Raw genomic sequence first — 27588 nt, 5'->3', positions numbered from 1 at the left:
AGGGAAGCTTTTGTTTTCACTCTATCAAATTTGATATGTTTGAATATTTAATAAGAATGCACTAAGCATTGGTGTACTGAGGATGCTGACCAGCTGTTCTTAATTTGCACTGAAGAAAGCCTTGTCAGAAAAACTGTTAAAACATGTACAAACAAGACCATTCAGGAACGGGGTTGGGTAGCTCTGTCTGGCAGAGTCAGATGTGTGCTCAGAAGTGGGAGTATAATGCCGGTTACACAGCAGATTGAGGTACGGGATTGCTTCCCTAAGAGGGCCATCCACCTCTGAATGGAGGAGCTTCCCCAAACCTGAGCATACCCTCCTGCCTTTCCTCTGATGCCCCCCTCCCCCAGACTCTTCCCCTTGCACCACCAAGGGATGTGAAACGATTCCCTCCCTTCAGCTGTGCCACCAGTGGCTCTTTCTGTGGCTCTGCTTAGTGTGAGCATCTTCTTTTGACTGGCAGTAACTTTGGGGTGCCAGAGGCTCTGGCCAAGGTGGCCTTGCTTCACCAGGCCAGGGCTGTGCAGGAGCTGAGGATTGCCTTTACTTCAGGCCCACAGCTTTCCAGGGTGGCACAGCTGGGTTGCCAGCATGCTTGGGCCCAAGCAGAATGAGTCTGCAGACCTTTATTAAACAGGCATTGGTCACCACTTGCTTTGGATCCACGATGTCCACCAGGGGCTCCTTCATGGCAACATCCCGGATACAGGTCATATCAAAGCCATAGACATTCTCCCACCCTGTGAAAACAGAGTGAGACATGAGGGCCAGCAGCAGGACCCCCGAAAGTCTTCCCAGCCCTTCTAAGTGCTAGAGCATAGCATGCCCAAGAGGGTGAAGGGCAACCCATGTTCTCCTGCAATCAGAATAGAAGAATTGCTCATCTGGGTGGAAACCTCTGCAGGATGTACAGATCTCTTTAATGGTTAGGAAAACAAAAGTTCAGAGAGGCTGAGAAACTTCTCTAAGGTCACACAGGTAGAATGCCACAAGGTCAAGACTAGAATCCAAATTGCCTGACTCTTCCTGTGTCTACTTTCCTGTCCCACTCTCTGAGCCAGGAGAGCCTCCTACAAATCCCTATCTGCCATCCGCATTTGTATCTTGATGCCTTTGCTCAAGGCATTCTGCACACTCAGAAGACTTATCTCTCTCCTTCTCCTGTCCCCACCCACTGAACCTTTAGCAAAGCAGAGAAAAACATGGGCTCTTAAAGTGAAATAGACTAGTTTGAATCCCAGTACCATCCTTACTGGCCAGGCCCTTGTGTTAATTCCCTAAACTCTCTGAACCTCCATTTTCTCAACTGCAAAACAAGGGGGGAGGGTGTGTCTGTGAGAGCCTTTGCCTTTCTCACATGCCATGATGCACTCACTAAGAATCTATCCTATAAGAAATATAGGTTACCCAGCCATCCCAGTGGTGTTCGTTGGCCCTGGGTGGCTGCTCATAAGATGCTTTTAGAGGGAGAAGGATGTAGGGTGCAGGGTTGGTGAGTAAATGAATGCACACATCTGATGGCCCAAAACCATCCTTAAATGGTGGCACTCATTGCTACCGTTGATTGACCACCAAGCTCAGGCCAGACTCTTCATTTAATCTATGCAGCAACCTCCAGGGGATACTTCTACTGACAGCCAAGGAAACAGGCTGGGAGAAGTTGGTATCTGGCCCTTACACAGTATCTGGGTCAAGATCACATATCAAGGAGATGATGGAGCTAGGGCTCACTCCAGCTTGTCCCCTAACCCTTAAGGTACACAGACTCAGTTGTGAGAGCAACTGAGAATGCATTTTCCTCTCCCTGTACTGCAGAGGTGGCCTAAGCAGAGGCTTTAGTTACCGAGCAGCTGAATCTCATTTGTCTACTTATTCAGAGGAGTCTAGAAATGCATCCAAGGAGGGATGCTTTTCTCTAAAATCTTATGGGATTAAATTTCCTTTTAAAATGTGCATCAAACAAATGGTACCTTTGGGAACTATGTTTCTATATGTTTAGGAGAGGGGGTGTGTGAGGGGGGAGGTGGGAACAGTCCGTGAAAGCTGTGCTTCTTTGACTCCTTTCTAAGGCACACAAAGATCTTCCTCAGGGAGAAGAGGCAGAGAAAATAATTATTTCCCAGAGGGTGAACACTCGTGAAATTCTGGCTTGAGGATAAGATGCCAGTCATATACCATTAAATCACATGAGGTTGGTGCCAAGTTCCCAGTTGAAACCTATGATTGAGAAGGAAGCTGCTCGGTTGGCAATGGGATGTGCTTCAGAGGAGATCCCCTTCTACAGTCTGGAAATAGCTATCAGTCCTCTCCCCAGATAAAATATATACACTAAACATGTTGCCTTCATTTAAAATCTTTCCTTAAGACACCTGCTACCATGTTCCTGCTCCTTCCTTCTATCAGCCCTGCCTTCAGTTGAGGTTCAGGGCAAGTGTTAGGCAAATACCCAAGGGAGTCTATGTGTGCGATGGTTAAAGGCCTCGGCTTTGGATTTCAACTCTGGGCTCTGCCATTTATTTGTTGTGTAATCTTAGCAAAAATTCAGCTCTCAAAGAGTTGGTCTCTTCTTTAAAATAGAGATGATGATAACCACAGCTACTCTATTGTGTTGTCCTGAGGGTTAAATGTGATAATATACTGTAAAGTGCAGGAGGGGATGCTTGGCACATAGAGCAGCTGATACATAGTGATTGTTATCATTATGTGGTTTGAGCTTTGGCTTTGCCACTGTCTAAGCTGTACAACCAGTGATAGATCCATCCTCCTCTGGGCTTGCTTGTAAAGTGAGTTTGGTTCAGTGGTTCTGTGCTCCAGAATCAACTGGGACACTTTTAAAATATAAATTCCTGGGCCTAAACCAGACTTACTGAATCAGAATCTACAGATTTGGAATCCAGGAAGCTGGAATTTTATAAATCTTTGTAGGTAGGGGCACCTGGGTGACTCAGTCGGTTAAGAGTCTGACTCTTGATTTCAGCTCAGGTCATGACCCCAGGGTCATGAGATCAGCCCACATCAGGCTCTGCACTCAGTGGAGAGTCCACTTGGGATTCTCTCTCCCTCTCCCTCTCCCTCTGCCCCTCCCCCTTGCACATGCATATGCATCCACACTCTCTCTCAAATAAATAAATCTTTAAAAAGATATTTATAGGTAATTCTAACCAGAGGGTGAAAAGCTTTGTGCTAGATGATCTTTAAAGCCCCTTACAGGGACACCTGGATGGCTCCGTCAGTTAAGCACTGGACTTTTGGTCATGATCTTAGGGTCATGGGATCCAGCTCTGTACTTAGTGGGGAGTCTGCTTGAGATTCTCTCTCTCTCTGCCCCTCCCCCCACCGTGTGCACACGTTCTCTTTCTCATTCTCTCTCTCTCTCTCTCAAAAAAGAAGTCCCTTACAATCAAGAAATGGTGAAGCTTAATATCTCATGCTTTTGTGAAACCTTTTCTAACCACTCTCAACCATGGGACTACTTCTTCTGTATCCTCAGCACCTATAACCCAGCATTTAGCACAATACAAGCACACAGATAATGCATTTGTAATTGAAATTCATTCCCAAATATTTAATGGTCTATACTGCTTTGCAATGTCCAGTATTTTAGTTACATTTTCAGAGGTTAATTCATGGTTTTCTCCCTAGCTAGACTACCCTGGCTTCAGTTATTCAGGAGAAAATTCTCCCAGGACATTAATTTGTTTCCTCTTCTTTCTGCTAACCATTTATTTCCCACTAGCTCCTTTAACATAAGTGGAGCAGGGATGGGAGACAACATTAATCAAACAGATTAATGTTTCATTGCAACTCTGTCTTGTTTATTGACTGAGTGTATGTGGGGTGAGGGCCATTGGCTACCAGGAAATATTGTCATTAATTTTCTTATTTAAATTTAAACAATAGCATCAGAAGGACCTGTGAACTTTTGTTTACAGACTAAAAAACAAACTCTTGTCCCCAAAAAAGGAGAAAAGAAAATCCTAAAAAAAGGACTGCACTTTGGCATGATGAATGTAACTAAAGCAACAGCCAAACCCCAACCTATCATTATGACAGACTAGATCAACTCAAATCCCCACTTTAACAGCCTGGCAGAGGAAAAGGCAACCTCTTTTCTGGGCATAAATATAGTGCATCTGTCTCTACTGTTCTTTTATTGACATTGCCCAGCATTAAGAAAAAATTACAAGTTTAATGAAAAAGGAAAAAAAAATGACCCATCAGAAGAAGAAAATATAGTCAATAGAATCAGACTTAGAGGTAGCCCAGATGTTGGAATTATCCAATAGCGACTTTAAATTACCTATAATAAATAAGTTAAAGAATCCAACGGAAAAACATGCATGAACAGATGGAGAATTTCACTGGTGAAATGGAAACTATAAAAATGAGCCAATGGAAATGCTAGAAATGAAAATCACAATATCAGGGATTAAGAATTCTTTCAATGTGCTTATTAACAGAATGCATACATCAGAAGAAATAATGAATAAACTTCAAAATAGGTCAATAAAAATTATGCAAACTTAAATACAAAGAGAGAAAAATACAGCACTTGAGATCCATGGGATAATATCAAACAGTATCTAATGTATGTGTAATCGGAGACCCCAAAGAAGAAGAGAAAGAGAATCAGTCAGGAAAAAATATTTGTAGAGATAATGGCTGGAAATTTTCCTGTATTAATGAAATCATTAATCCATAGATCCAAGAATGCTGTAGAATCTCAAGTGGGAATATATACAAAGGAAAACACATGTAAACATATGAGAATCAACCTGATGATATCAAAATAAAGAGAAAATCCTAAAAGCAGTTGCAGGAAAAGAAATATATGAATTACTAGAGAACCAACTTTATATTTCATTGGAGAGAGCTGGAGCTATATCCTCCTTCCCTACCCTGGCCATAGTTTCAGTTTTTCCACTGGGCAGATGGAATTGCCTCAAAATGGGCTCAGAGGGAAAAATAGAACAAGTGCCACTAGGTGCTACTTGCCATTTCTCCTCTAGACAGAAGAGAAGGTGTTTACAATAGTTTCATACATTTTAGTCTCTCAGGCCCAGAGACAACTCTTTGTATAAAATAGGAGAGGGCCCCCTGGGTGGCTCAGTTGGTTAAGCATCTGCTCAGGTCATGATCTCAGGGTCCTGAGATTAAGCCCCATGTCAGGCTCCCTGCTCAGCGGGGAGTCTGCTTCTCCTTCTCTTTCTGCTTCTCCGCACTTCCCCAGTCTTGTGTGCTCTCTCTCAAATAAATAAATAAAATGGTAAAAAATAAAATAAGATAGGAGAGAGCCAGAGAATAGAACTCTGGATGTTTGGTGTGAAGGTGGAAAAGAACCAAATGGAGAGGAACTGAGCCCTCCAAGAGGTCCTGCCTTTCCACCCTCCCTCAGGCTGCAAGCACCACTGACTCCATAGGAAGACTTCCTTTTCATCTTCTCCTGTGCCAGGAAGCTGGTGCCCATACCTCTGACTCTTAGCAGGTTGGAGATTCATGTATTGGATAAGAAATCAAATAGAATATCTACCACATTTCCTTCTAGTTTTAAGATTCTATAAATCTCCTCTATAGTAGAAATTTTTGAAAATGATTGTTCCTCTCTCGAGGTAAAATACTACACCTTGCGGGTTCTTCTACTGCTTATTTTTACTCCTTCATTTGTTTATTCATTCATTCATTCATTCATTCATTCACTCAACAAGATATAATGGGCCTAGTACACGCCAATCATTTGCCTCTCTTTTTTCTGTGTTCTCTCCTAGTTGGTGAGCAAAATGAGGGCAACTTCTGTGTTTCACTCATTCTTGTGTTTTCATGTTGCATGTGGTTGAGAACGTAAAGAGAAAAGGAGAGGGATGGAAGGCAGGGGAGGGGAGGGAGGAATGGGTGGTGGAAGGTAGGAGAGGGCCGGAAAGAGGCTGTTTTATAACAATTTACTTCATGAAAGAGTCTGGGCTTTTCTCAGTTTCCTGCCCCACTTTAAGATTTTTCTTTTTTGGCTAGTTCTTGAACCAACTGAAATTTGCTTACAATTGTTCCCTTAGCAACCAACAACCTTTATGCTTTACTTTTGATTTAGAACTCAGAGTAACCAAAATCTCTGTTTATTTTAAACAGATTTTAAAATGGGCTTGCTTCCTTTACTAAAAACAAAAATGGATCATTAAAAAATGTTTCAATAGAAAACTTCACAGATTTTAAAATAAGTTTTACATGTATGTTTGATTTTTATTTTTTGGGTCTGGGGTTTTTTTGAATAGTAGACTGCAGAGAGAGAGAGAGAGAGAGAGAGAGAGAGAGAGAGAGAGAAAAGACGACTCCAGAGTAAACATTTCACAGGAAAAAAGGAGGCTGATTTAAATTTGTTTTTCTTTCCCAGAAGCTATGAAAATTGCAGTGGGCAGCATGAGATTAAATCACATGATCTCCAGTCCTGGAGATCCCTCTAGGATCTTCCCTCTAGCACTTCCCAGGGTCTGTGCAAGTCCTCTCCAGCTCCAGCTGGCTCACTATAACGTATATGCCACAGGTTCCCAAACACAGTCCAGAAAAAGGAGGAGGGTAAGGTATGTTTGCTTTTAAACCATGAGGAAGTTCCTTAAAGAGCTGTGCCCAGGGTCAGGGCTCAATAAATATTTACGCCTAAGAATGAAGAATGCACCTGAAGGTTCTCCTCAAAAACACTATTTGGTATAGTTACACAGCAAGAACTCCAAAAGCAGCATTATAATGTAGCTCCAGGGAAAAATATGTCCTATTTATACATGCATTTGATCAATGTTCACTGTTGAGTTGTTTCTGCAATCTACGGTGAGAGCACATCTGTCCTAGATTCTGAGCCACTGGAGGCCAACAAGCTTGGCAGTCAGGCTCACTTGCCAGAACTACAAACAGAAAGGGCTCTGTGACATGTTCAGAGCATAGATCAGTCTCGTGCCATGTACCACCAAGAGCCGTCACATCCTTTGATATACCTCATCTCACCTAATCCTCACAGCTAGTCTATGGGATTGATGATACTGTCTGTGAGGCCAAAGAGGTTAGGTAATTTGCTTCCAGTCATCCAGGTAGGGTTTGAACCCAGGGCCGGCACATGATCATTTAATGGAGGCCACCCTCCCTCTCATTGCTTAACGAATTTTAGAAATGACACCAGATTGACTGGTGGCAATAACTGTCCCATTTCTGTGTTCTGAATCTGACTCTGAACTTTGTGCTTTGATGTTGTATTTCCAGAAGGGAATGAACACACAAACAAATGTATACATTCCATAGTGCAGTCCAGCTGAGGTTGCACTAGCAATAATTAGATGGCAGTTGTGTGAATTGATGGAGCAACAATTTGTCAAACTACTGAGTCTCAGCCTCTCAGGGCAGAAGTCACTGATCATCCTCAGTCTGTGAATCCCTCTACAGTGATCTTGCCGAGGAAGGTTTGACTACTGCAGGGGCAGGAACCCCAAATCTCCTGATCCCTTTGCATCATGTGGAGTTTCTGCATCATACTTTGGGTTGGATTGTGTATGGGCTTGCCTGTATGAGGGGTTCTTTGCTCCTTTGTAGTGTTTAGTTCTGGTTGAGGAGACCTGGATGTTTCTAAGTGACAAAAATGCATTTGGAATAAGCTTGAGGACCTAGTTTGTGTCACTGAGAAATGCTGCTCTCTAAACTAAAAAGAACAAAGCATCCTTTTCAGACCAGATAAAACATTGGAGATGGTGTTTGTTTGTTTGTTTGTTTGTTCTTTTGTTTGTTTGGCTGTTTTTTTCCCCTAAAAGAACAAGTTTTCATCTGATTGAACAGTATGAATCTAGGTTCGGATATGAGTCCCTGACACACACACACACACAAACACATGCATGTACATGTGTGCACATATATGCATGTGCAAAGTCTCCTCACCCCCACTGCCATCCATTCCTCCAAAATAACCTCAAAAAAGAATATATATTTTACTTAACATGAAGAAGAGTCACTATTATTTTGATAAAATCAAGTAGCATGAAGTAGCGGGATTCAGAATGATCAACCTGGCTAGCAATCTGCCATTTCTGACACCTGTTGTGGACTTTTGGGATAACTGAACCTCCACAGGCTCCCAGCCCCCTGGCCTGATGTTCTCTACAAAAATTAGCTTCTGCTGCTTCAGTCATTTTTCATTCACATTGCATTCATTCTCTCACTCCAGGATATGTCTCTTACATCAACCTCATTGCTTATTTTCTCTCTGCAGACCTCCCACTTTTGGGGACCAGAAGAAAACACATAGAGAGAAGAATCCAGAATAAGTCACAGGTAAACTCCTCCATAGGCATAGCAGCTGTGTTCATGAGACTGGTTGCTCACCTCAGGGCCACTGTAGTACTTCCCACCACAAACATGAAAAAGAAAAAAAAATGCTCAACAAAAAGAAAAAAATGCCCAACAAAAACTTAAAAGGTGACTTACAGTGGATTTTGAAGTCCTTGTACTGTCTGTCTTCAATTGCTACCACGTACAAAGCTGCCCGGTCTGGAAACATAAGCCCTCCAGGTTTCTGTTGATGAATTGTGGGGAAATGGGTCTCGTAATCTATTCACCTGACAAAGACATTACATTTTGAACTGCACATAGAGTCACCAGACAGGCATCCCCTTGCCAGCATTTCTCATTCAGCAGACTGTCACCTTGGCCAGGGTTAAGGTTAAGATGGTAATGCTCAATTTTTACTTGGGAGCAGGGAGAGTTTGAGGGACCTATGTGGAGATAATAGAACAAATGTACTGGGGCAAAACTAAGTTCAGTAAGCATAAGTAAAAGGTGTCATGACCCTTTAGCCTGGAGAAGCCAAGATCAGAAGCATGCTTGGCTCTCTGGCAGCTAACCAAGTCCTAGGTACCTGTTGACCAGAATAGATTTCTGTCTTGACAACAGAGAATGGGTGTAGATAATAACCAAAGAGGCCAAGATTTGACCTACAGAGTAATGTGGGAGACATGTTGGACCTCGGTACCATCATTCTGTCCCCTGAAGCAGATCTAGTTTAAGGAGAGGGGTCTGGAGGAGGTGACCTTCTAGCCTAAGCCTCCTCTGGAATCTTCATCTTCTTCCTAGACTGTTGGCCAGGGGTATAGCAGCAGGACAGCCAGCAGACCAACAATGGGGCAGCATGCAGGACACTTACCAGCCACTTGTCCCTGGCAAAGATCACCGTGTTGAGCATTGACTCATAGAACAGACAGTAGCCCATCCACTCGCTGATGATGATGTCTACCTTCTCCACAGGCAGCTCCACCTCTTCTACTTTACCCTTAAATATGGTGATGACTGGAAAATAAGAACCCCATGGCCACATTTTGCAGGGACCCTAGCCTGAAACCATGAGCACCCCACATCAGGGCCAGACCTACAGGTTTTAGCCCTGTTCTGATTCTGCTTTTAGGATGTGACATACCTCACCCTTCACCAAGCTAACTATACATAGAGAACTGTGAACTACTTGCATGTTTTCTCCCTAAAATGTACTGGGCAGTGACTATGTCCTGGCCCTGTGCCAAGCCTGTGATATGCACCATATCATGTGATCTTCCCAGCAACTCCATGAAGTAAGTACATTATTATTATTCTCATTTAGAACTGACGCTTAAAGGGATTGAATGATGGGTTTCGAAGTAGAGACCTGCTCTGATATGCTATGACTCTAACACTCTGATCATGGTCCCCAACCCATTTTAGGCCACCGTGATGGCTCAGATCCAAAGGGCAAGGATGCCTCTTGTTCTTGCGTTTGTTCACATCCAGGGCTCATTCCCCAGTAGGTCCATAAGGAAGGTAATTTGGTGTCTTGATAAGAGCATGGGCTTGGTAGTCAGGGGTTTAAGTCCTGATCTTCTCATTGTTAACTATATGACTTTGCACAAGTTACTTGATCTACTGAACTCCAATTCCCCACAGAACCAGGGAAAGTAGTATCTACTTAATGGGTAGTTGAATTGATAACAATGAAATAGCAAATGTGAAGTGCCAGGCTCATAGCCGAGGCTCAAAAGAAGGTAGACATCACCTTGCTGACCAGCTGATGGAGAGGTGAGGGGATAAGGCCAGAACCATTCTCCTGCTCCTAGTGGCCTTTGCTCATAAGTCACTTCCAAGACCTTTCTATCCCTCCATGGCAGGAGAAACTTCTTAGTTGGGTTTTTGATCATTTGACATAGTCATACACATAATTTTGGAGTCTCTTTTTGCATTCGTTGCTACAGAGATCATAGCAAGCACTATCTTAGATGCTGCTGTGAAATTGACGAGGTAATGTATTGGTTGGCTGATTCTATCTGAGCATTTCCTCTGAAAGGATACACATATTCATGCTCTGAAATTCTCTTTCTGCACCATCTTCTGAAAAATCACACCATGCCTGAGCTTTGCTGGGAAAATTGAACAATAGCTTGTACTCAGGAGTGAAAAACAAACAAACAAAAGCATGTACAAACAAAGAGAACACATCTGTCCTGAAACTGAGCTTCACAAAAATTCATTCGTGTTAGAGGCTCCTGGATGACAAAGGACACACAGGTCACTGGTTTTGTTTCATGTCTTCACATTGGATAATACAGGTGATGAAGTGTTCATTAGCAGCCTCTAACGATGACTTGCTCTCCAATATCTGGTGTTTAATCAAGTCTTAACCAGGTAAGGTCTCCTCCGTAAGCAGTCAGACACTTTGCAAATGCACAGTAGTCCTGATCACTCTAGAGTGAAGCCCAGGCTTGTGCGGCCTTCCTGGCTCCTACTCATGAGCCCTACGCCTAAGTGGTAAGAACAGGAAGGCCTAGTCTTTTCTAAAAGGTTCTGAAGGGGTGGGAGGAGTAGGTTTCAAACCTCTGCTCCTCTGGAAGTTCCACAACCCAACAGCAGGAACTCAAACTTAAACTAGATGAACCAAGAGGATTCATAAGGGGACAAAGTAAGGAATTTTTGAAAATGCAGAGAGTGCCTAACTTGTTTCTCATTCTGAAAAAGAACTGACAAACACATGCCTGACCCACCTGCCTCATTATTTGAGTGCAAAGCCTGGTTTGTCTTACTTTTACAAATATTTATTGTTGCTGAAGAATAGCTGACATATCATATTATATTAATTTCATGTGCACAACACAGTGATTTGACATTGTACATGTACATTGCAAACTGATCATCACGATAAGTCTAGTTACCATCTGTCAGCATACAAAGTTGATACAAATTATTGACTATATTCCTCATGCAGCACATTATTACATCCACACAACTTATTTATATTATAACTGGAAGTTTGTACCTCTTAATCTCATTCACTCATTCCCCACAACCCACCTCTGGCAACCACCAATCTGTTCTCTGTATCTATGAGTCTGGGTTTGCTTTGGTTTGGTTTTATAGATTCCACTTCTCAGTGAAATTATGCAGTATTTATCTTTCTCTGTCTGACTTCTTTTGCTTATTGTGATGCTCTCAAGGTGGCCTCCCTTTCTTCTTTCTTTGCACATTTCTTTTATAAAAAAAAAAGATATTATTAGAGAGAGAGAAAGAGAGTAGGAGCAGGGGCAGAGGGAGAGGGAGAAGCAGATTCCCACTGAGCAGAGAGCCTGATGTGGGGCTTGAATCCAGGACCCTGGGATCACGACCTAGGTGAAAGGCAAATGCTTAACCAACTGACCCACCCAGGTGCCCTGCTTTGCACATTTATTGAAGGCTTTCCCTAATGTCTGCATGTGTCTACGCGGCTATAGGTCTGCTCCATCTCCTGCATTAGATCATGACCTCTATGTGGCTCAGAAGATGTGTTCTACCAGGGGTGCTCCCCAGTCTCCACTCTGGGTGACTAGAATATGGTTCACCAGGGATGATTCCATGGATAGGACTCTAGTAGGACTTCAAGAAGCAGAGATGAACAAGAACTTACAGTTTAGTCTCACAGATGAGAATATTCCTGGGGTGTCCCCAGCATGAATGAATGCTCTCCCTGTTCTCTGCAGCAGCACATTATGCATTAGTTGCTATATCCTGAACACTATGGGTCCAACAGATGATAGGTAGATAGATGAGAGAGATACACACAGTGAGTCATAGAAAGACAGAAGGAATCAATTAAATCTATTTTAAAAAGATCAACAGTCTGTGCCTCTGTTGATTTAACATCAACCTTCTGCATCCAAACATTTCTTGGAGCAGATGTAGCTCTTGCTTTGTTTGGTGAGTAGATGGGCCCTTTGAGAAAGGAAAAAAGGCAGGCCTCCCCTCAGTCCAGCTGTGGACTGGATTTCAGACCCCACTCATCCCCTTGCTCAGGTGCTTCTGTACAATGCTCAATTTTCACAACCTTATGCTGGTGTTTTAGAGGCAGACAACTTCTGTTTTTGTTCCAGCTGACAACAAACCTCGATCAAACACTTCTTCCCTTTGGGAACTTAGTTTCCTTATTGTGGGGGAAAAAAGGAGGGGGAGTAAACCTAAAAATCCCAAAGATGCTCTGCAGTGTCAAAATGATTTAATTCTCGAAATATTATATTGAGAATGTAAAAGGCATTCTGCAAAGTTTACTGGTAGAAGTAGCTGACAGCAATAAAGAACCAGTGCCTGCAATGTCCAGTTTGACTCTAATTTGCACCAATTCCTTGAGGCTGATTAAAAAAAAAAAAAGCTACGTTGTTTCCATGGACCCAAATATAATTGCCCATCTGAATCATCAGGGATATTCTTCCTGTTTTCTATAGTCACCACCAGCAACCACTTAAGCTCCCAGATTCAATTTCCCAATCTGCAAAATGCTACCTCTTGTGGTGGGCTTTATAGCAACCAACTGGGGGCTATTGGCCAGTGCAATGCAATGGGTTGGCTCCAAGAACTGTGTGGGCATCTGAACCTTCTCCACTTCAAGCTTTTTCAAGGGCATCCTAGCCACTCAGATACTAGATACTCAGATTCTAAGCAGCTATGGGCAGTAGAACTCTACTCCCAATCCAGACCCCACAACACTAACAACTGTGTCAGCTCAAGGCTGCATTGAGGTAACTCTTTGAAGCTATGTTTTTATTCCATAGAGATGATGGAAAGTTTGTTCAGAAAACAGGACTTTGGCTTATCAATATTGGAATGATTAATCATAACAAAGTGCATGATAGGGAGCAAATAAGTTCTAAACTCTAAATTGGGAGATTTTTCCTCTGTAATTTCAAGTTTGCAAATTAGACATCCAGACTTTTTTCTTTCTTGGATTTGTTTTCCTTTTATCTTGAGTGTTTATTACAGAAAGCTAGCCAATCTGACTCTCTAAGGTTATTTGTCTGACTTAACACAACAACAAATCGGGCCAGCCTGATGTCATCTAGGCCTCCAGCATGTCCATCAGAGTCAAACCGCCCCCCTCAAAGGTCCAAAGTTAGTGATCCAGTTTAGACTCTACTGTTCCCTAGAGCAGATTCTGTGCCACAGAGCAGTGGGCATGAGGGTCATGAGTGTGAGGCAGGGAGCACATTCTGAGTAGTAGAGCCTCTCTGATGCCATCCCCACCGCAGCATGGCCACTAGCCACCCCTCAGCTACCTTTGCCAAGCTGTTCACAAGCCTATTTTGGCAACACCCATGCCATTGCCACACACCTTCCAAGGGCCTGACTTGCCTCCAGGCTACGGTCTCCTCTTCTTAATTGTCTGTTCTAGCTTCCTGTTTCCAGGACCTAGCAGAGCACTTGACTCCTCACAAACATTCAAAAATCATTGTTGAATGAATGAATGGATGAATAAGCAATTTTGAAAAAAAAAGAAAAGGGTATTTGGGTTCAAAGACAAAAGATCCTCAAACTTGTCCTAATTATGATAGCAAAAAATTACTAGCATTTGAATAGCAGCTTGCAGAGCGATCTTACTTATCTTTGTAACCCTCACAAGAACCTGTGTGGTTGGTTTTATTATTCCATCTGCCTAATGAGAAAACTGGAGTTTAGAGAAATCGAAAGGTAGAGCCAAAAGCTAGGCCTGTTGTATAACCTGATACAAGTCACCTGCCTTCCAGAAGTTCCCCTTCCTTCATCTGCCAGTGGATATAATACCTGACTTACCTACCTTGTGGGATTATTATATAATAATTCTCAATAATAATTATTGGGAATAATTATTATTATTCCCAAGCAACTGCCTGGGAATGATGGGGGAAAAAAAATCAGGGAAGGCCAAGGACTGACCCATCCTTCTCCTGAGGCTGGTCAGGTTGTTAGTAGGCTGAGGAGATGTAGAGCCATCATGAGCCATCAGGGTGGCAGAGAAGGAACCCATCCACCTCCCTGGTATTGGCTCTTCCTCAACTTCCCACACTTGTCTTCTCCAGCGTCCAGATACCTGGATAAACCTCTCCTACAAGATCAAACCCAGTCCCATTCTTGAGCCAGTAGTGGTGGGCGAAAGAGGACAACAACTTTGCCCTCAATATCTGGTAGGACTTGGAAATGGACCCCATAGCTGGAGTGGCATAGATGAGCCATGGGCGTGTTGCAGCCTCAATATAGTAGAAACTTCAATATTGCTTGCTTCCCCAGCCCCCCTTTTGCCCAAGAGCATAGGGCTTGAGCTTCTGCCTTGGCTCTAGTGTATAATCTGCCTGGTTTCGTGTCCTCGCCTGCTCTGGCTCCCTTGAGGCTCGAGGGCCTACTCTGTTTAGCTAGAGCTCCCAAATCCTGATAGCTTTGGCCAGAGACCTTCCCTGGCTGGACTAACACTTGGGCAATCAAACCATACTGGGAGTCACCCGCACCCCAAGTTATCTCCCACCTCTTAGGATCCTTGGCACAGCACAGCCTGGGTAGATACCTCACACATTGGCCACAGACAGAGGATTGTGCAGGCTTGGCCAAGTGGGGCAGGGATTAGGAAGGCAGTGGTACTGGACAGGGTGATTGAATCAGTGCAAATATACAAGGCAGCAAAACCTCCCCTAGGCTCCAGGACTCCAAAAATCATCCCAAGTGTCAGTCATTCACTAGTTAGAGCTTACATGGGACAAGCACAATGTGTCTCCCATCTCAGGGAACTGGGCACAGGTGGTCCCTCTGTGTGCACACTTCTGTCCACTCAGCAGCTGGCCTTTTTGTCAATCAGTTCTGTGCCTCCTTGCTCTCTCTCCAGAGGCTTCCTCACTTCCAGTACTGTGCTGGTCAGGGTCTAACAATTGGCTCTGGGAGTGGGGCAAAGGTGCTCACTGGTATCTGGGGTGTAAATGTCTCCACCATGGCTTATTTCTGCTTACACCAGATGTCACCCATGCACAATTGAGAAGAAAAGAGCCAGGCTGTGTGAGCGGTGTGAGCTAGCTCCGGCGTGCCATTGTGACCCCTGAGTTGGAAGTGGACACCCCAGTTTTCTCAACGACTCCATTGTGAGTTGTTCTAAGACCTTTCACAATTTGTAATTCTATCATGATGTCTGTTTACTTGCGTTTGTGTCTGTCCTCTCTGTGAGATGGTGAGCTTCACCAGAGCCTGTGGTTGGTGCCCAGCACCTGGCATAGGGTGTGGAAGGTGGAGTGTGGGACAACAATGCCTGAAGGAATGAGTGTGGGAAAACCAGCCCTAAGATTATTAATAGGCTGTTTCACAAGCAGTTAGGAAAGGAAGTAGCAATTTCCAGGAGTCACTAGCACAGGTTCATTAAAAACAATTAGATCTGATTAATCTCATTTCTTCTTTTGACAGGGCTATTAGTCAAGTTAATAAATGAAATAATAATAACAATAGCTAACATTTTTGGCTGCTTACTGCCCACGGGATACCATCATGTTTTACACAGTGGTATGCTAGTAGATACTTAACAGCTAGGGTTCCAGGGGAAGTAGCCCTGATTTGCAGCATTTGCTGATTTCTGTGGTATAAATATTCCCACTGTGGCCAGCTTCAAGCCACCAAGGTGACTTCATCCATTTCACAGATATACTGAAAATTTAACAATTAGCCCTCAGGAGGAGCCTGTAGGAGCCTGCTTCGGCACACCATGGCTTTGCATATAGTAACACGGAATTGTCACAATGACCCTGTGAGGTATGCTCCACTATTGTTCCCATTTCACAGATGGGGAAATTGAGGCACAGAAAATAAAGTATCCAAGATCACAAGCTAACCAGGCAGAACTAAGTGTGAACCAGGAAGCCTGGTTCCAGAGTCAGTGCTTTTCACCACCCCCTAAGCCTCCCCCTGTGCTTGTAGTACACCATGTGGGGGCTTCCAAAGGAGACTCAGATGAGGCCTTGCTTCCATGGCATCCTCCTGGATATGCCATGTTATTATATGGATTCAACACTGGCTATTTGGCTGTATTCAAAGGCACTGATCAAAGCTGAACGCAGACCAGCCAACAGGTGCTTGCACGCTCACCCCAGGGCACCCATCACACATATGGAACACCAAGCACAGAAGGACGACCCTGGGAGAGCCATGCTCTCGGGAGTCCTAGCGGTTGTAAGGAGGACCAAATCTACCAGCGTGAAGTCTAATATGAATAAAAAAGGTGACTATCAGTTTGGATTTAAGACATAGGCTAGGAGCTACCACTTGGTGCTAACTCCAATAGACAACAGATATGGGTATGGACAACAGATTGTAGTGGATGCCAGCTCGGTGCCAGGTGACATGCATTTTCCATGATTGCTAATGGAAACTGAGGCTGTGGTGTCAGAAGCATAGCATCTGGGTCCCTTCAGTTGCCTGGTTGGATTTATTTCTTAGCATGACTCCAAGGGTGAGTGGGGATACAGTGACTCAAACCAAAGCAAAGAGTGAAGGACCTGGTGGGGGGCGGAGTGCCATCGGGGGACGCAGGAGAAGGGACTGCCGCTTGAGGAGGAGGCTTCTACTCCACGTGGCCCCGGAGGAAAGAAAGGGAGTGTCAGCAACACTGCAGGTATGCAGACATCCCCCACCCAAGAAGCAAATGCTTCTCACAACCATGGCTCCCAGGTGGCTAGTGGTGGGGTCCCTGTCAGGGGCGCCATGCAGGATGGCATGACCATAGGCCACAGAAGGAAACCTGCCACAGTGGAGAATTCAAGCATCGTCTACGAAAGTCTCAGAGTATGTGGCCAAGAAAGAGCAAAGTGTAGAGCACGAGGTCTGAAAAGACCTACACTTAATGCTTGTTGAGCGCCTACTACACACAAAGCCTGGCACCAGGCATTCCAGCAACATGTTCCTGCATCCCGCATTAAGCCTGCAGGCTTGTGCAGGGACATAGCTCCTCTCTAGGCAGCAGACAGAGGACCAGAAAGGTGAGGTGACAGTACAAAGCTGCCCCTCCTCTGCCCACTGCCACTCTGTTGTGCTATATTACGCTCAGGCCTCCTCCAACCATGACACTCATGCTTTAGGATGCATGCAGGTACAAGAAAAGACAAGAAAGGAGGGATACACTTTCTCTGTTTTGTTTTCTGGTAAGTAAATGGGCTATAATTCTTTTGTTTCTAGAACTATAAAAATTTCTTCAATCCCTGAGCTTCTATGTCAACTTACACAAACAAATCAACCTTTGGAGGCATCTTGGCAGTGCCCTAGCTCCTCAGCAGGGAAATAGAGGAAATCATAGTGCTTCGATCAAAGAGGAGCTTCTGAGCACGTGAGTGGGCCACGCGTGTGGAAGAAGCCATGTGAAGCTGCGTGACCACTGCAGGTGGCTTCGTGGAGGTGTGCGTCTCCATGTGAATAAACCCCTCCCCAGGAGGGGTGCGGAGGTGGAGGGGGAGAGGCCTTGATTGATTCTGGGTAGCAGGTATTTTATGTCTTGTGTTGTTATTTATGTCTCTACACCTACACTCCTGAGCCCCACACAATTGGCTGTTGCAACATTTCAAAAGCATTTCCATGGAAGCATTTGTACAGTCAAGCTGTCCTCTTTCCAGTACACACACCAAGGCTGAGCAAGTGGGTGCCTCACACGGGGCCCTGGGTGGCCTCCCCGGCTCCACCCGCCTGTTGTAATGCCCGGAAAGGAAGAAGTGGGAACAACTTTGCCTTGTAAAGGCCCCTGGTCCTGGCATTCCCTCCTCTTCAGTACACTGGATATGAGGGGTAGGACCAGGTGTGAGGCATGGGGAGGACAATGGTTTGTTTACTTGGGGACAATGGTTTGTCCCTCTTGGGCCTTTGCTCACTAGCATAGAGTCAAGTGTGAGCCATCAAAATACAGAGCATGGAATGATTCCATCCTAAAGCCATAAGGTGAGACTGAGCAAACCAGATGTTCAGGCAGCCCAGGGAAGAGGTGTGTGTGGCTGCCACCTGGGGCCAGCTTGGGGGATTAAAGCTTGAGCAGAGTGAGAGCAGCCCTGCACAGCACATGAGAGCCTGACTGCTGGTAAGCAAGGCATCCCAATGAAGAGGTGGTGATAGGGTGAAGCCCAAGGGGGCGAGAGGGTCCTGGCAGAGGAAATGGCCTGGCTCGGCAAACTGGAGTCTGTGCAGGGACAGGAGAGTGCCTATGCAGGTGACAGACACATCTGCATAGGGTAGGAGGTGATGACAATGGGATATGGCACGCATATGGGGGGATTGATTCAATAAGTAAACATATTAAGAATAGTGGGAACCAGGTTTTTCACTATCAAAGAAAGGAATCTCCAACATGGGAAGGGAGGAAGTTAGAGTACCCTGTGGTGCTGGTTAGAGCTGGGGTATCAGGTGAACTCACACCTGACAGTATCTATAGATAGATAGATTCAGAAACACACATTGTGTAAAGGTGTGTGTGCATGTGCTAAAACTAATGAGCACACTTAGCCCCAGATCCTATTTTTTAAAACGCCATGGTCCACTAAATGAACTCAAGACTCCTTGGAGAAATGACTGATTCTAAAACAAAGCCATGTAAAATAAAAGATGAGCCAGGAACATTTGTGCCAACAAATGAGAAAGCTTACAAAAACATGAAGAATGTCAAAAGGACGCAGAGGCCAGCTTGAAAGGAGGTCCTATGACCAAATTAACAACAGTTTGTGTATCATAATAAGTATTATAATAATAGATATAACCTTTTGAATAAAATAAGAAATTAATTATAAGGAACAAAATATTTACATGGTTTCAATGCCTCCCCCAGAAAATCTTAACTAATTACAAAAGGAGAAGGGACAACTTGACCATGGAGAAGCCTGGCAGACATGGCCTTAATCAGTGATCAAAGTCAATGCTGTCAGTGACAGGACAAAGCCAAACTGCACGTCCCCAAGAATGTGCGGGGAGAAGGGCACAGCATCTCAGCTGAACTGGTCAGTGCAGAAGCATCCCATGCCCCTAGACTGAGGGACATTCTACAGAACTCTGGCCTTTAATCCTCAAGCATCAAGGTGACAACAGTTGAGGAGGATCTAGCTGCTCCAGCCAGAAGTAAACCAGAGATGTGACAACTAAATGCTACATGTGGTTTGAAATGGAATCCTTTTGCTGTGAAGGATGCTATTTCGACAAATGGCAGGCAGGAGTAGGATCTGAGCATTAGATAATGACAATGCAAGAACATTAGTATCCTGATCTTGATGGTCACTGTGTGGCTCTGCAGGGAAATGTCCCTGCTTGTAGGACACATGCATTCCTGTATCCAGGGCTGTTGGGGCATCATGTCAACAACTTGCTCTCAAAGCATTCAGAAAAAGAGGAACTCGCACCTTTTCTATAGATTGGAATGTTCTGAGGGTTAAAGGAAAGAGGTGAAGAAGGAAAGGGAGGGGAATAAAACAATGTACAGGAGTCTGAAGCAAAGGAAGGGAGGGGCGGGGGAGGTCCCTCAGGTGTGAGCCAGAGGGCATGATGAGGAGCTGTGGGCTTTCTTTTTCCTGGCAACAGAGCCAACCTGCCCTCCTCCTGAGGTCAGGCACTCCCCAGCTAATGTTCGTCCCCTCTCCCACTCAGGCTGCAGGAAGCCACCCTCTGCAAGCCAAGGGCACTATGGTTCTAAAGCCTAAGAGCTGGCAGCAAGAGATGGATAAAGAGTAAGGGGGCTGGGCACAGCCTCTCTCCAAGGGCAGGCATCACTGCCCAAGTGAACCTGTATAGAGGCAGGGAATGGTCTACACGTCTTTCGAAGGCCCTTTAGGGCCCAGGGATAGGGCTGAGAGAATGTCTGATTGGATATTTATTTGCACCCACTCTCCTCTCCTAAGAGGTTTTAATTTTCATTTTCAGGCTTGGCAGCTACTGGTGCGGCTTCCACATCAAGGCACACACACTTTGGGAGAGAGTACAGGAGCAAGAGCCAAGACCACAGGCTCTGCCCTAGCTCAGCTCTCTTAGCCTCAGCTTCCACATCTGCTAAATAAGGGAAAGCCTCTTGCCTGTGGTACGGAGCTGGAGGAAGGGCTAGCAGATGAAAACATGTGGATGTCGGGCTGTTTCACCATTACAGAGAAAGAACTGGCCGGTTTCTTTTCTCATCTTTGGTAGGTAGGTAGAGACCTCACCTCACTCGTCTGACCATGTCAGGTACATTCTGAGGAGAGCACAAAACAGCTCATTCCCATGAGCGAACCAACAGAGACTGGACACCAAAGCCAGAGGTCAGGCGCATCTGAGCAACATTTCTCCTTCTCAGGCTGGAAAGAGGCTTCTGGACCTCTGCTTATTTGTCCACCAATACCCCTAACTTTTTAATGTCACTCATCCACCATCGTCCCCTCCCTTCCTCACTTCCTGCCTTACCCAGCTTAGATTCCATGACCCATTATTGAAATCAGCTTCTGAGCTCTCCTGTCAGAGTCCCCACCCCGGAAGCCCTCCTTACACTCAAGCTGGTGAACATGGTAAGGGGGACTTCGCATGTGGACTAAGCTTCCTGCCTGTCTATGTTGACTCCTCCAGCAGGTGTTGACCATTCCCCAGCAATGCCCACTAGTCCTACTATTGTATTGCCTTCCTCCCTCCTTCTAAAAGACCATTCCATCCCTTCTCTTGTCTCTTCTCATCCCCCTCTTCTCTGCCAGTAACTGTCTTATTCTTCAAAAAGGAAAAGGAGGCAATAAGCCAGAGGCTTTCCACCACCACCTCGCTTCTATCTGGACCCACACTCCCCACTTTCCTTCTGTTTCTGTGGTTCAAGTGGTCCTACTCCAAGGAAAAGGATAACCTCTGCACCTGTACTCTGAACTCAAGGGCCTCACTCCTGTATCTTTTTCCTTTATCTCCCTGTCTACTAGACAATTGAATCACACACACATTTCCATATCTCTATCCTTCAAAAACAACTCTCTGTCAGGGACACACATCCCCCTGTAGCTACAGCTCCATTTTTCTGTTCCCCAATACAGCAGGAAGACTTACTTATAGCTCTCCCTTCACAGTGTGTCCTTAACCTATCTAACTGGACTTCAGTCCCTACCCCTACATTGAGTCTGCTCTTATTTAGAACACCAGTAACATCCATATGCCCAAACTCAATGGTCACGTCTCTGTTTCTCTGTTCTTACCTTACATGATCTCTTAGCATTCTCTACAGCTGTCCCTTCCTCTTTCCTTTGGGCTCATTGTACATTTCTCTCCTGAATGCCCATCAGCCTCACTAGGTGTATCTTTTCTGCCTCTTGCTGGTCCCTTCTCCTCTTCTTGACCCCCAGATGTTAAAATGCCCCAGAGCCCTATCTTTGGCCCATTCCTTTCTTCCAGCTATACTTTTTCCTAAGTGATGTCATTCTGTAGCTTCAAATAACATCCAAATGCTGAATATTCCCAGCTGTATATCCCACACTCTGGCTCTCCTTGGAACTGCAGACTCATATATCCAGTCTTACTTGACACATCTACTGATGTCCATCTCAAACCTGACATGTGCTGAAAAGAACGTTTGATTTCTTTCTCTCTCCTATCATCCCTAGGAATGCTCTACTTTCAATCTTCTACCACCCACCCATTACTCAAGGCAGCAAGATAGCCCTTGCTCCTGTCTTTTTTATCTTTCCCATGTGCATTCCATCAACAAGTCCCCTGCCTCTAGCCTAAAGTGGTCACTTTTCTTTACCTCCACTGCCACCACCTTTGCCACTATCCATGCCACAGTACATCCCTGGAGCACTGAAATAGCCTCCTTAATGTGTCTCTGCTTACACTCTTGCTGCCTACAAACCGTTCTTATCCATACTCCATAGAAAATACTTCTCCTTTGCATCAAGTTCTCCCAAATGCCTCCAACCACCATTAGAAAAAAAATTCAACTTTGTTTTCCTAGTTTACAAATCCCACATGATCTGGCCCAGCTCAGCATAGGACTTGGGAGCTAAATCTCATCAGGTTGACTGATAAAAGATGCAAGGAGTTCTTTGGATTGAAGATGCTTGTGGTGTGAGTGTGTTCAAGCTAGGTTCCCAGAGGAAAGGCCTGGGAAATGTTGCAATCATGGGAAAGGAGTGAGGGGAAGAAGGGAAGAGAGGGCGCCTCTCTTTATAACCAGACTCCAACTTGGAGAAGGTCCCATTCCTTAGGGCAGCTTAATTGCCAAGACAGCATCATCAGCAACAGGGCCATAGAGGACCTGAGCAGTAGAGGATTGTGTTCTTCCAAAAGCAGAGCCTGGGGTCTGCTAGAATGCCCCTGGTTGGCCGTTGGGGAGAGGTAGAGCTGGGGGTTACAGAGAGGGAAGAAGAGGAAGAATAGCTGCCATTTTGCAAAACTCAATAGAATGCCTCCAGCTGGGGCCAAGCAGAAGGAATAGTGGCTAAGCCATGGAAGCTGAGCTGGGAGTAACGTGCCCTTGGCTGACATGACTGGGATGGGGAACCTTGGAACACTGTATACAGTCCTCCAAATAGGGCTTCAGCTGGGCTCCACCATCCCAAGGCCAAGTGTTTGTACTCTTCCCTCTTATGTCAGTCTGTACCACCCAAACAAGAAAGTGCAAGCCCCCTCACCCCCTCCATCCATGGGAAAATATGTGGAGGTATGTATGTCTTACTGTTGTCCAAGTGATTGGCTTTAATGATCTTCTCTGAGTAGTCAGAAATACTGGAACATTCGATCTAGAAAGAGCACAGAACAAAGGAGCGAGGCATAAAAAAAGATCATAGCATGTCTAGCACCATTTTACCTGATGGAGGTGCTGAGCCTAAGGGGGTATAGTGACCTGCCCACAGCCATATCATTACTTTGTGACAAATTGAAAACTACAGAACAGCCTTCCTGATCAGCAGGCCAGTGGCTCTTGCATTTGAATCTGCTTTTGTCATGAGGGTGACTCTCAGCCACCGCTTCACGATGGAGGGCCTGGCCTCAAGTTGGGAGACTCAGGAGAAGCTGGCAGGCCTCCTCCTGGCCAGAGGAGAGTGTGATGAGGTCCTCCTGGAGGAGGACATGGGAAGGCAAGCTGTAGCCAGAACTGCTGTGAGTGTCCAGGGACCTTACTCTCCTTACTTCCCACCTCCCAATTCCAGGATAGAGAAATGCCACATCAAGGCCTCAAGGCCAATCTTGAGACTCATCCTACCATACAGGTCACACACTAACTCTCACCCCTTCTGTGGTGCCCACCTTTGAGATAATTAATTCTTTTAATCTCCAAGTCTTTCCAAACTCCCCAAATCTCCTAAACGAAGGGCCAAGATATGTGAGAAGTGAGCTGACCAGCAGCTGAGAGGGGGTCTTGTGGGAATAGTGGGAGATCAAGCCCCAGCCTGGGGCATGTATCAGGGGAGGGCCAGAGGATGCTGGAGCCAGATAGGCAACTGTTAACAGCAGCTCTCACCTCCTCAGCTGGCCCCCACAGAGGCTGCCACTCACCTCCACACTCCGGACCCCCCCTCAGACTGTCCCCAGGGCCTCCGGGAGAGTATTTGCATTGGAGCACTGGAGGGAGCTGCTTGCAGCCTCCATCAAAGCCTTGGGGAGGGGTAAGGGCGCCTGCAGGGTCAGGAAGCATGGTTCCATCAGAGAAGATAGACCTCCACCAGGCTCAGAGCCCAAGAGGATGGGCCCTTTCCTGTGGCCTCTGATCCCACTTTCTCTGGGACTGTGCTGCTCCAATTCTTCCCCCTGCTCGCCATGTTGGCATCCATCTGCAAGAGGCTGTGGAGTTTCACAGTGAGGAATGCATGATCTGGAGCCAGGCAGCCTGGATTCCCATTCAGCCTTGACCACTCTCCAATTGTGCCTCAGTTTCCTCGTAAGTGAGGAAAGAGTCCCTGTTTTACTTGGTCATTGGGAGGATTAAATAAGACAAAGCATGTGAACCACTCAGAGCAGAGGGCCCCCAAGCCCCAGCATCCTGGCAGCCTTATAGCCTTCTTTCCTCTTTTCCCATCTTGCTTTCCTTTTCCCCTTTTCTCCTGTCTTCCTCCCTCCCTCCCTCCCTCCCTCCCTCCCTTCCTCTCTTCCCCTTTCTCCTTCTCTCTCTCCTCTCCTCCTTTTCTCCTTCTCTCCCTCTTTCTCCCTGGCTCTTTCTTTCTGGAGAAGAGCAGCGGGTAGAAGAGGGAACCTGGAACAGGAGAAACTGTGAAATGAGCCATCAGGAAAGAGGCCCAGCTAAATGTGGGAGCTGTTTATAAAAGAGCTGTGACAGCAAAAGACCGTGAAGCAGACAGATTGGGACAGTTGGGATAGTCACCACAGCTGGAAGGCGCCGAGTGGGCGCCTCCTGACAGCGCCTTAGTAGGAGGAGCCGCTGGCCACTTGGAAACCAGTGAAGGGCAGCCCAGCTACCCATGCCCTAGCCAGATGGGGGCGGAGAGGCCTCAGCAATGGTGCTGGGAAGGAAAGCACAGGGATGGCCAGAAAAATCAAGTCCCCTCCAGAGACTCTTTGACCTCATTGGACATGGAATCTGTCCCTTGCTGGGAAACCTCCTTTCTGGTGAGGAAGGCACAGTGAAGGATAGTTGGAAGGTGGAGAGGGCAGGACTTGACTTGGGGCATCTGGGTTGGCCTATCAACTTAGCGAGTGCCTCAGCTGAGTACCCCATAGCTTTGCCAGTCAAGTCTGTGGTGGAGATACCTTGAGGAGGGCCTGCGTTTCTAGAAGACCCTCTACAGCCAATGCCCAGACACTTTCTAAGCCAGGCATGGAGGAGGAACACTGTCCCTGCTGGGGACTCAGGGATAGGCCTCTGAGGCCAAGTGAGGGGTAGCCAAGGGGATGTGGAAGCTCTGGGGCTGTCAGCACAGGCTATAGGACAATGCAGCTAAATGCACAGGGAACAAAGCCCCACCAAGAACTGCTCAGCTCCCATGGGTTTCTGCAAACAGCTGTCTCATGCACATGCTGGGAGCTAAATTGTAGTGTGTCTTAAATTTTGATCAAGACTAATTCCCATATTCCAGCCTTGGACCCTCTGCATTTTGCAAATATCAGCCAGCCACTCAGGGGCTCTTCTTTTTTAGGGTTTCTTCCCAGCTCCAGACCCCCCAGCCTCCCTGTCATTAGGCAGTACACAGCTGTGTAGTGGGAGCCAGAGGAAAGCTGGGAGGCTTCCCAGAGGGTCAGCCTCCATTTCCATCTGGAGGGGCTGCAGCAGCCAGAGTAGCAGAATTTAAACCTACTAACTTGCCTTTTAAAGGACAAAGGAAGGAGATTATCTTGTTCTTATCCCCTAGGGCCTCATCCCAACTATATTCATATTAGACACTAGGCATTAGTCATATGCCAGGCCCTGTTCTAAGCATTTTACATATGTATTAAACTCATTCATTCTAGACGATCACTCCATGGGTGAGGTATTGTTATTATGGCCATTTTAGAGATGAGGAAAGTGAGGTACAGTCACACAGAGCAGAGATTCAAGCCAAAGCTCACACATATAACCACACTGCACTGCTTCTCAAGTTGATGGTAGGACTAAGTGTTCTAAGGTAATCATGACTGGAATGATTTCCAGAAAGTCAAAAATCCTCTGTAAATGTCAGCATTTGTCAGGGCAAGGAGCCAGGACCAATGCCATGGGAGCTTGCCTGAGAGTCACATTTAATTTTCTTTACTTGTCCTTGAGGGTATGGCCCCAGCAAGGGATGGCCCTGGGTTTGCACTTGTAGGAAGGACAGGAGAAGATGTAAGGCAATGAGGGGCTGGTTCTATAGAAGCCAGTGGGCAGGGGAACCCCTGGGTGGCTCAGCGGTTGAGCATCTGGCTTTGGCTCAGGGTGTGATCCCGGGGTCCTGGGATCGAGTCCCATGTCGGGCTCCCTACATGGAGCCTGCTTGTCCCTCTGCCTGTGTCTCTGCCTCTCTCTCTCTCTCTCTGTGTCTCATGAATAAATAAATAAATAAATAAATAAATAAATAAATAAATAAATATTTTTAAAAAAAAGCAGCCAATGGGCAGGAGGGAGTGGCATGCTCACCCCAAACACTTTCTTGGCTCCTGCTTTGGCAGCAAACATGGAAAGGATCCCGGTACCACTCCCAACGTCCAGCACCACTTTGTCCTTGAACACATGCTTATTGTGGTACATGGAGTTCCGGTAGGTGAGTGTCCGCACCTCATCCTTCAGCATTTCCTGTGGAAGGAAAGGAAAGGCCATGTCAGTGTATTCAAGCCACCTGGGAGTACACTGAGGTCATGGACCTCAAGACCCCAGGACTGTTCTGCCAAATTTTTCAAGAATCTCAATAATGGGTGCACCTGGCTACTCAGTCACTAGATCATGGAACTCTTGATCTTGGAGTTGTGAGTTTGAGCCCTGTGTTGGGTATATAGATAGCTTAAAAATAAAATCTTAAATTAAAAAAAAAAAAAAAAAAAAACCTCGGGATCCCTGGGTGGCGCAGTGGTTTGGCGCCTGCCTTTGGCCCAGGGCGAGATCCTGGAGACCCGGGATCGAATCCCACGTCGGGCTCCCGGTGCATGGAGCCTGTTTCTCCCTCTGCCTATGTCTCTGCCTCTCTCTCTCTCTCTCTCTCTGTGACTATCATAAATAAATAAAAATTAAAAAAAATTTAATAAAATGTTGAAAAATAAATAAATAAATAAATAAAAATCTCAAAAAAAAAAAACCAAACAAACCCTCAATGATGTAGGTAGGCCATAGGAGAGTATTGTAGGACAGCTGGACTAGTATGTAGGACTAGTATGTAGGTAGCTACATACTTACAAACAACTCCAGCCTTAAAACTCTACCCAGGAAAGATAATTTTGTACTATAAGAGGAGAAATGCATGTCCAGCATTGGGAAAGCTTCCATCTCCCAAAGAACAAAAAGAAAGATGAGTGCAATGCAACTTGAGGGATTTAAATTAAACCTGAAACAGAATGTTCTGCAACAGTGATAGAACTGTCATCAAACAGGTTATTAAAGGAGGTTTGTGGTCTCTCTGTGTGTGTGTGTGTGCATACTCTTCTTGTTTGCTTTTTTTAAAAGAATGGAAAACATATTTCTTTATCCACCACTATTTAAGTCCTTTGTGACCAAAAAGAAAGTAGGTTACCCCTTACAACTGTCCCCAACCTAAGGAAAATATGATTAATTTGCAAATAGTGGTGAGGCAGGGATCTTTTTCCATTCAAGCTGTCAGCAAATACTTCTTCTTCTCCTTCTTCTCCTTCTTCTCCTTCTCCTTCTTCTCCTTCTCCTCCTTCTCCTCCTTCTCCTCCTTCTCCTCCTTCTCCTCCTTCTCCTCCTCTCCTCCT

General features: G+C 45.6%; 1 protein-coding gene across 1 annotated transcript in view; it reads right to left on the bottom strand.

Moving 5' to 3' along the window:
• PRMT8 (protein arginine methyltransferase 8) overlaps nucleotides 1-27588 on the bottom strand; it is a 92173-nt gene that overhangs the window by 15229 nt on the left and 49356 nt on the right. The window contains exons 3-7 of the mRNA XM_041735534.1: nucleotides 26303-26458; nucleotides 22931-22994; nucleotides 9170-9312; nucleotides 8455-8542; nucleotides 628-743 (exon numbers count right to left, since the gene is read on the bottom strand). Of these exons, the coding sequence (XP_041591468.1) occupies nucleotides 628-743; nucleotides 8455-8542; nucleotides 9170-9312; nucleotides 22931-22994; nucleotides 26303-26458 (567 nt within the window). The remainder of the gene's footprint in view (nucleotides 1-627; nucleotides 744-8454; nucleotides 8543-9169; nucleotides 9313-22930; nucleotides 22995-26302; nucleotides 26459-27588) is intronic.

This window comes from Vulpes lagopus, chromosome 21, assembly GCF_018345385.1.
Source record: "Vulpes lagopus strain Blue_001 chromosome 21, ASM1834538v1, whole genome shotgun sequence".
In the NCBI taxonomy this organism is placed as follows: Eukaryota; Metazoa; Chordata; class Mammalia; order Carnivora; family Canidae; genus Vulpes; species Vulpes lagopus.
This window is presented reverse-complemented; position numbering and strand designations above follow the sequence as displayed.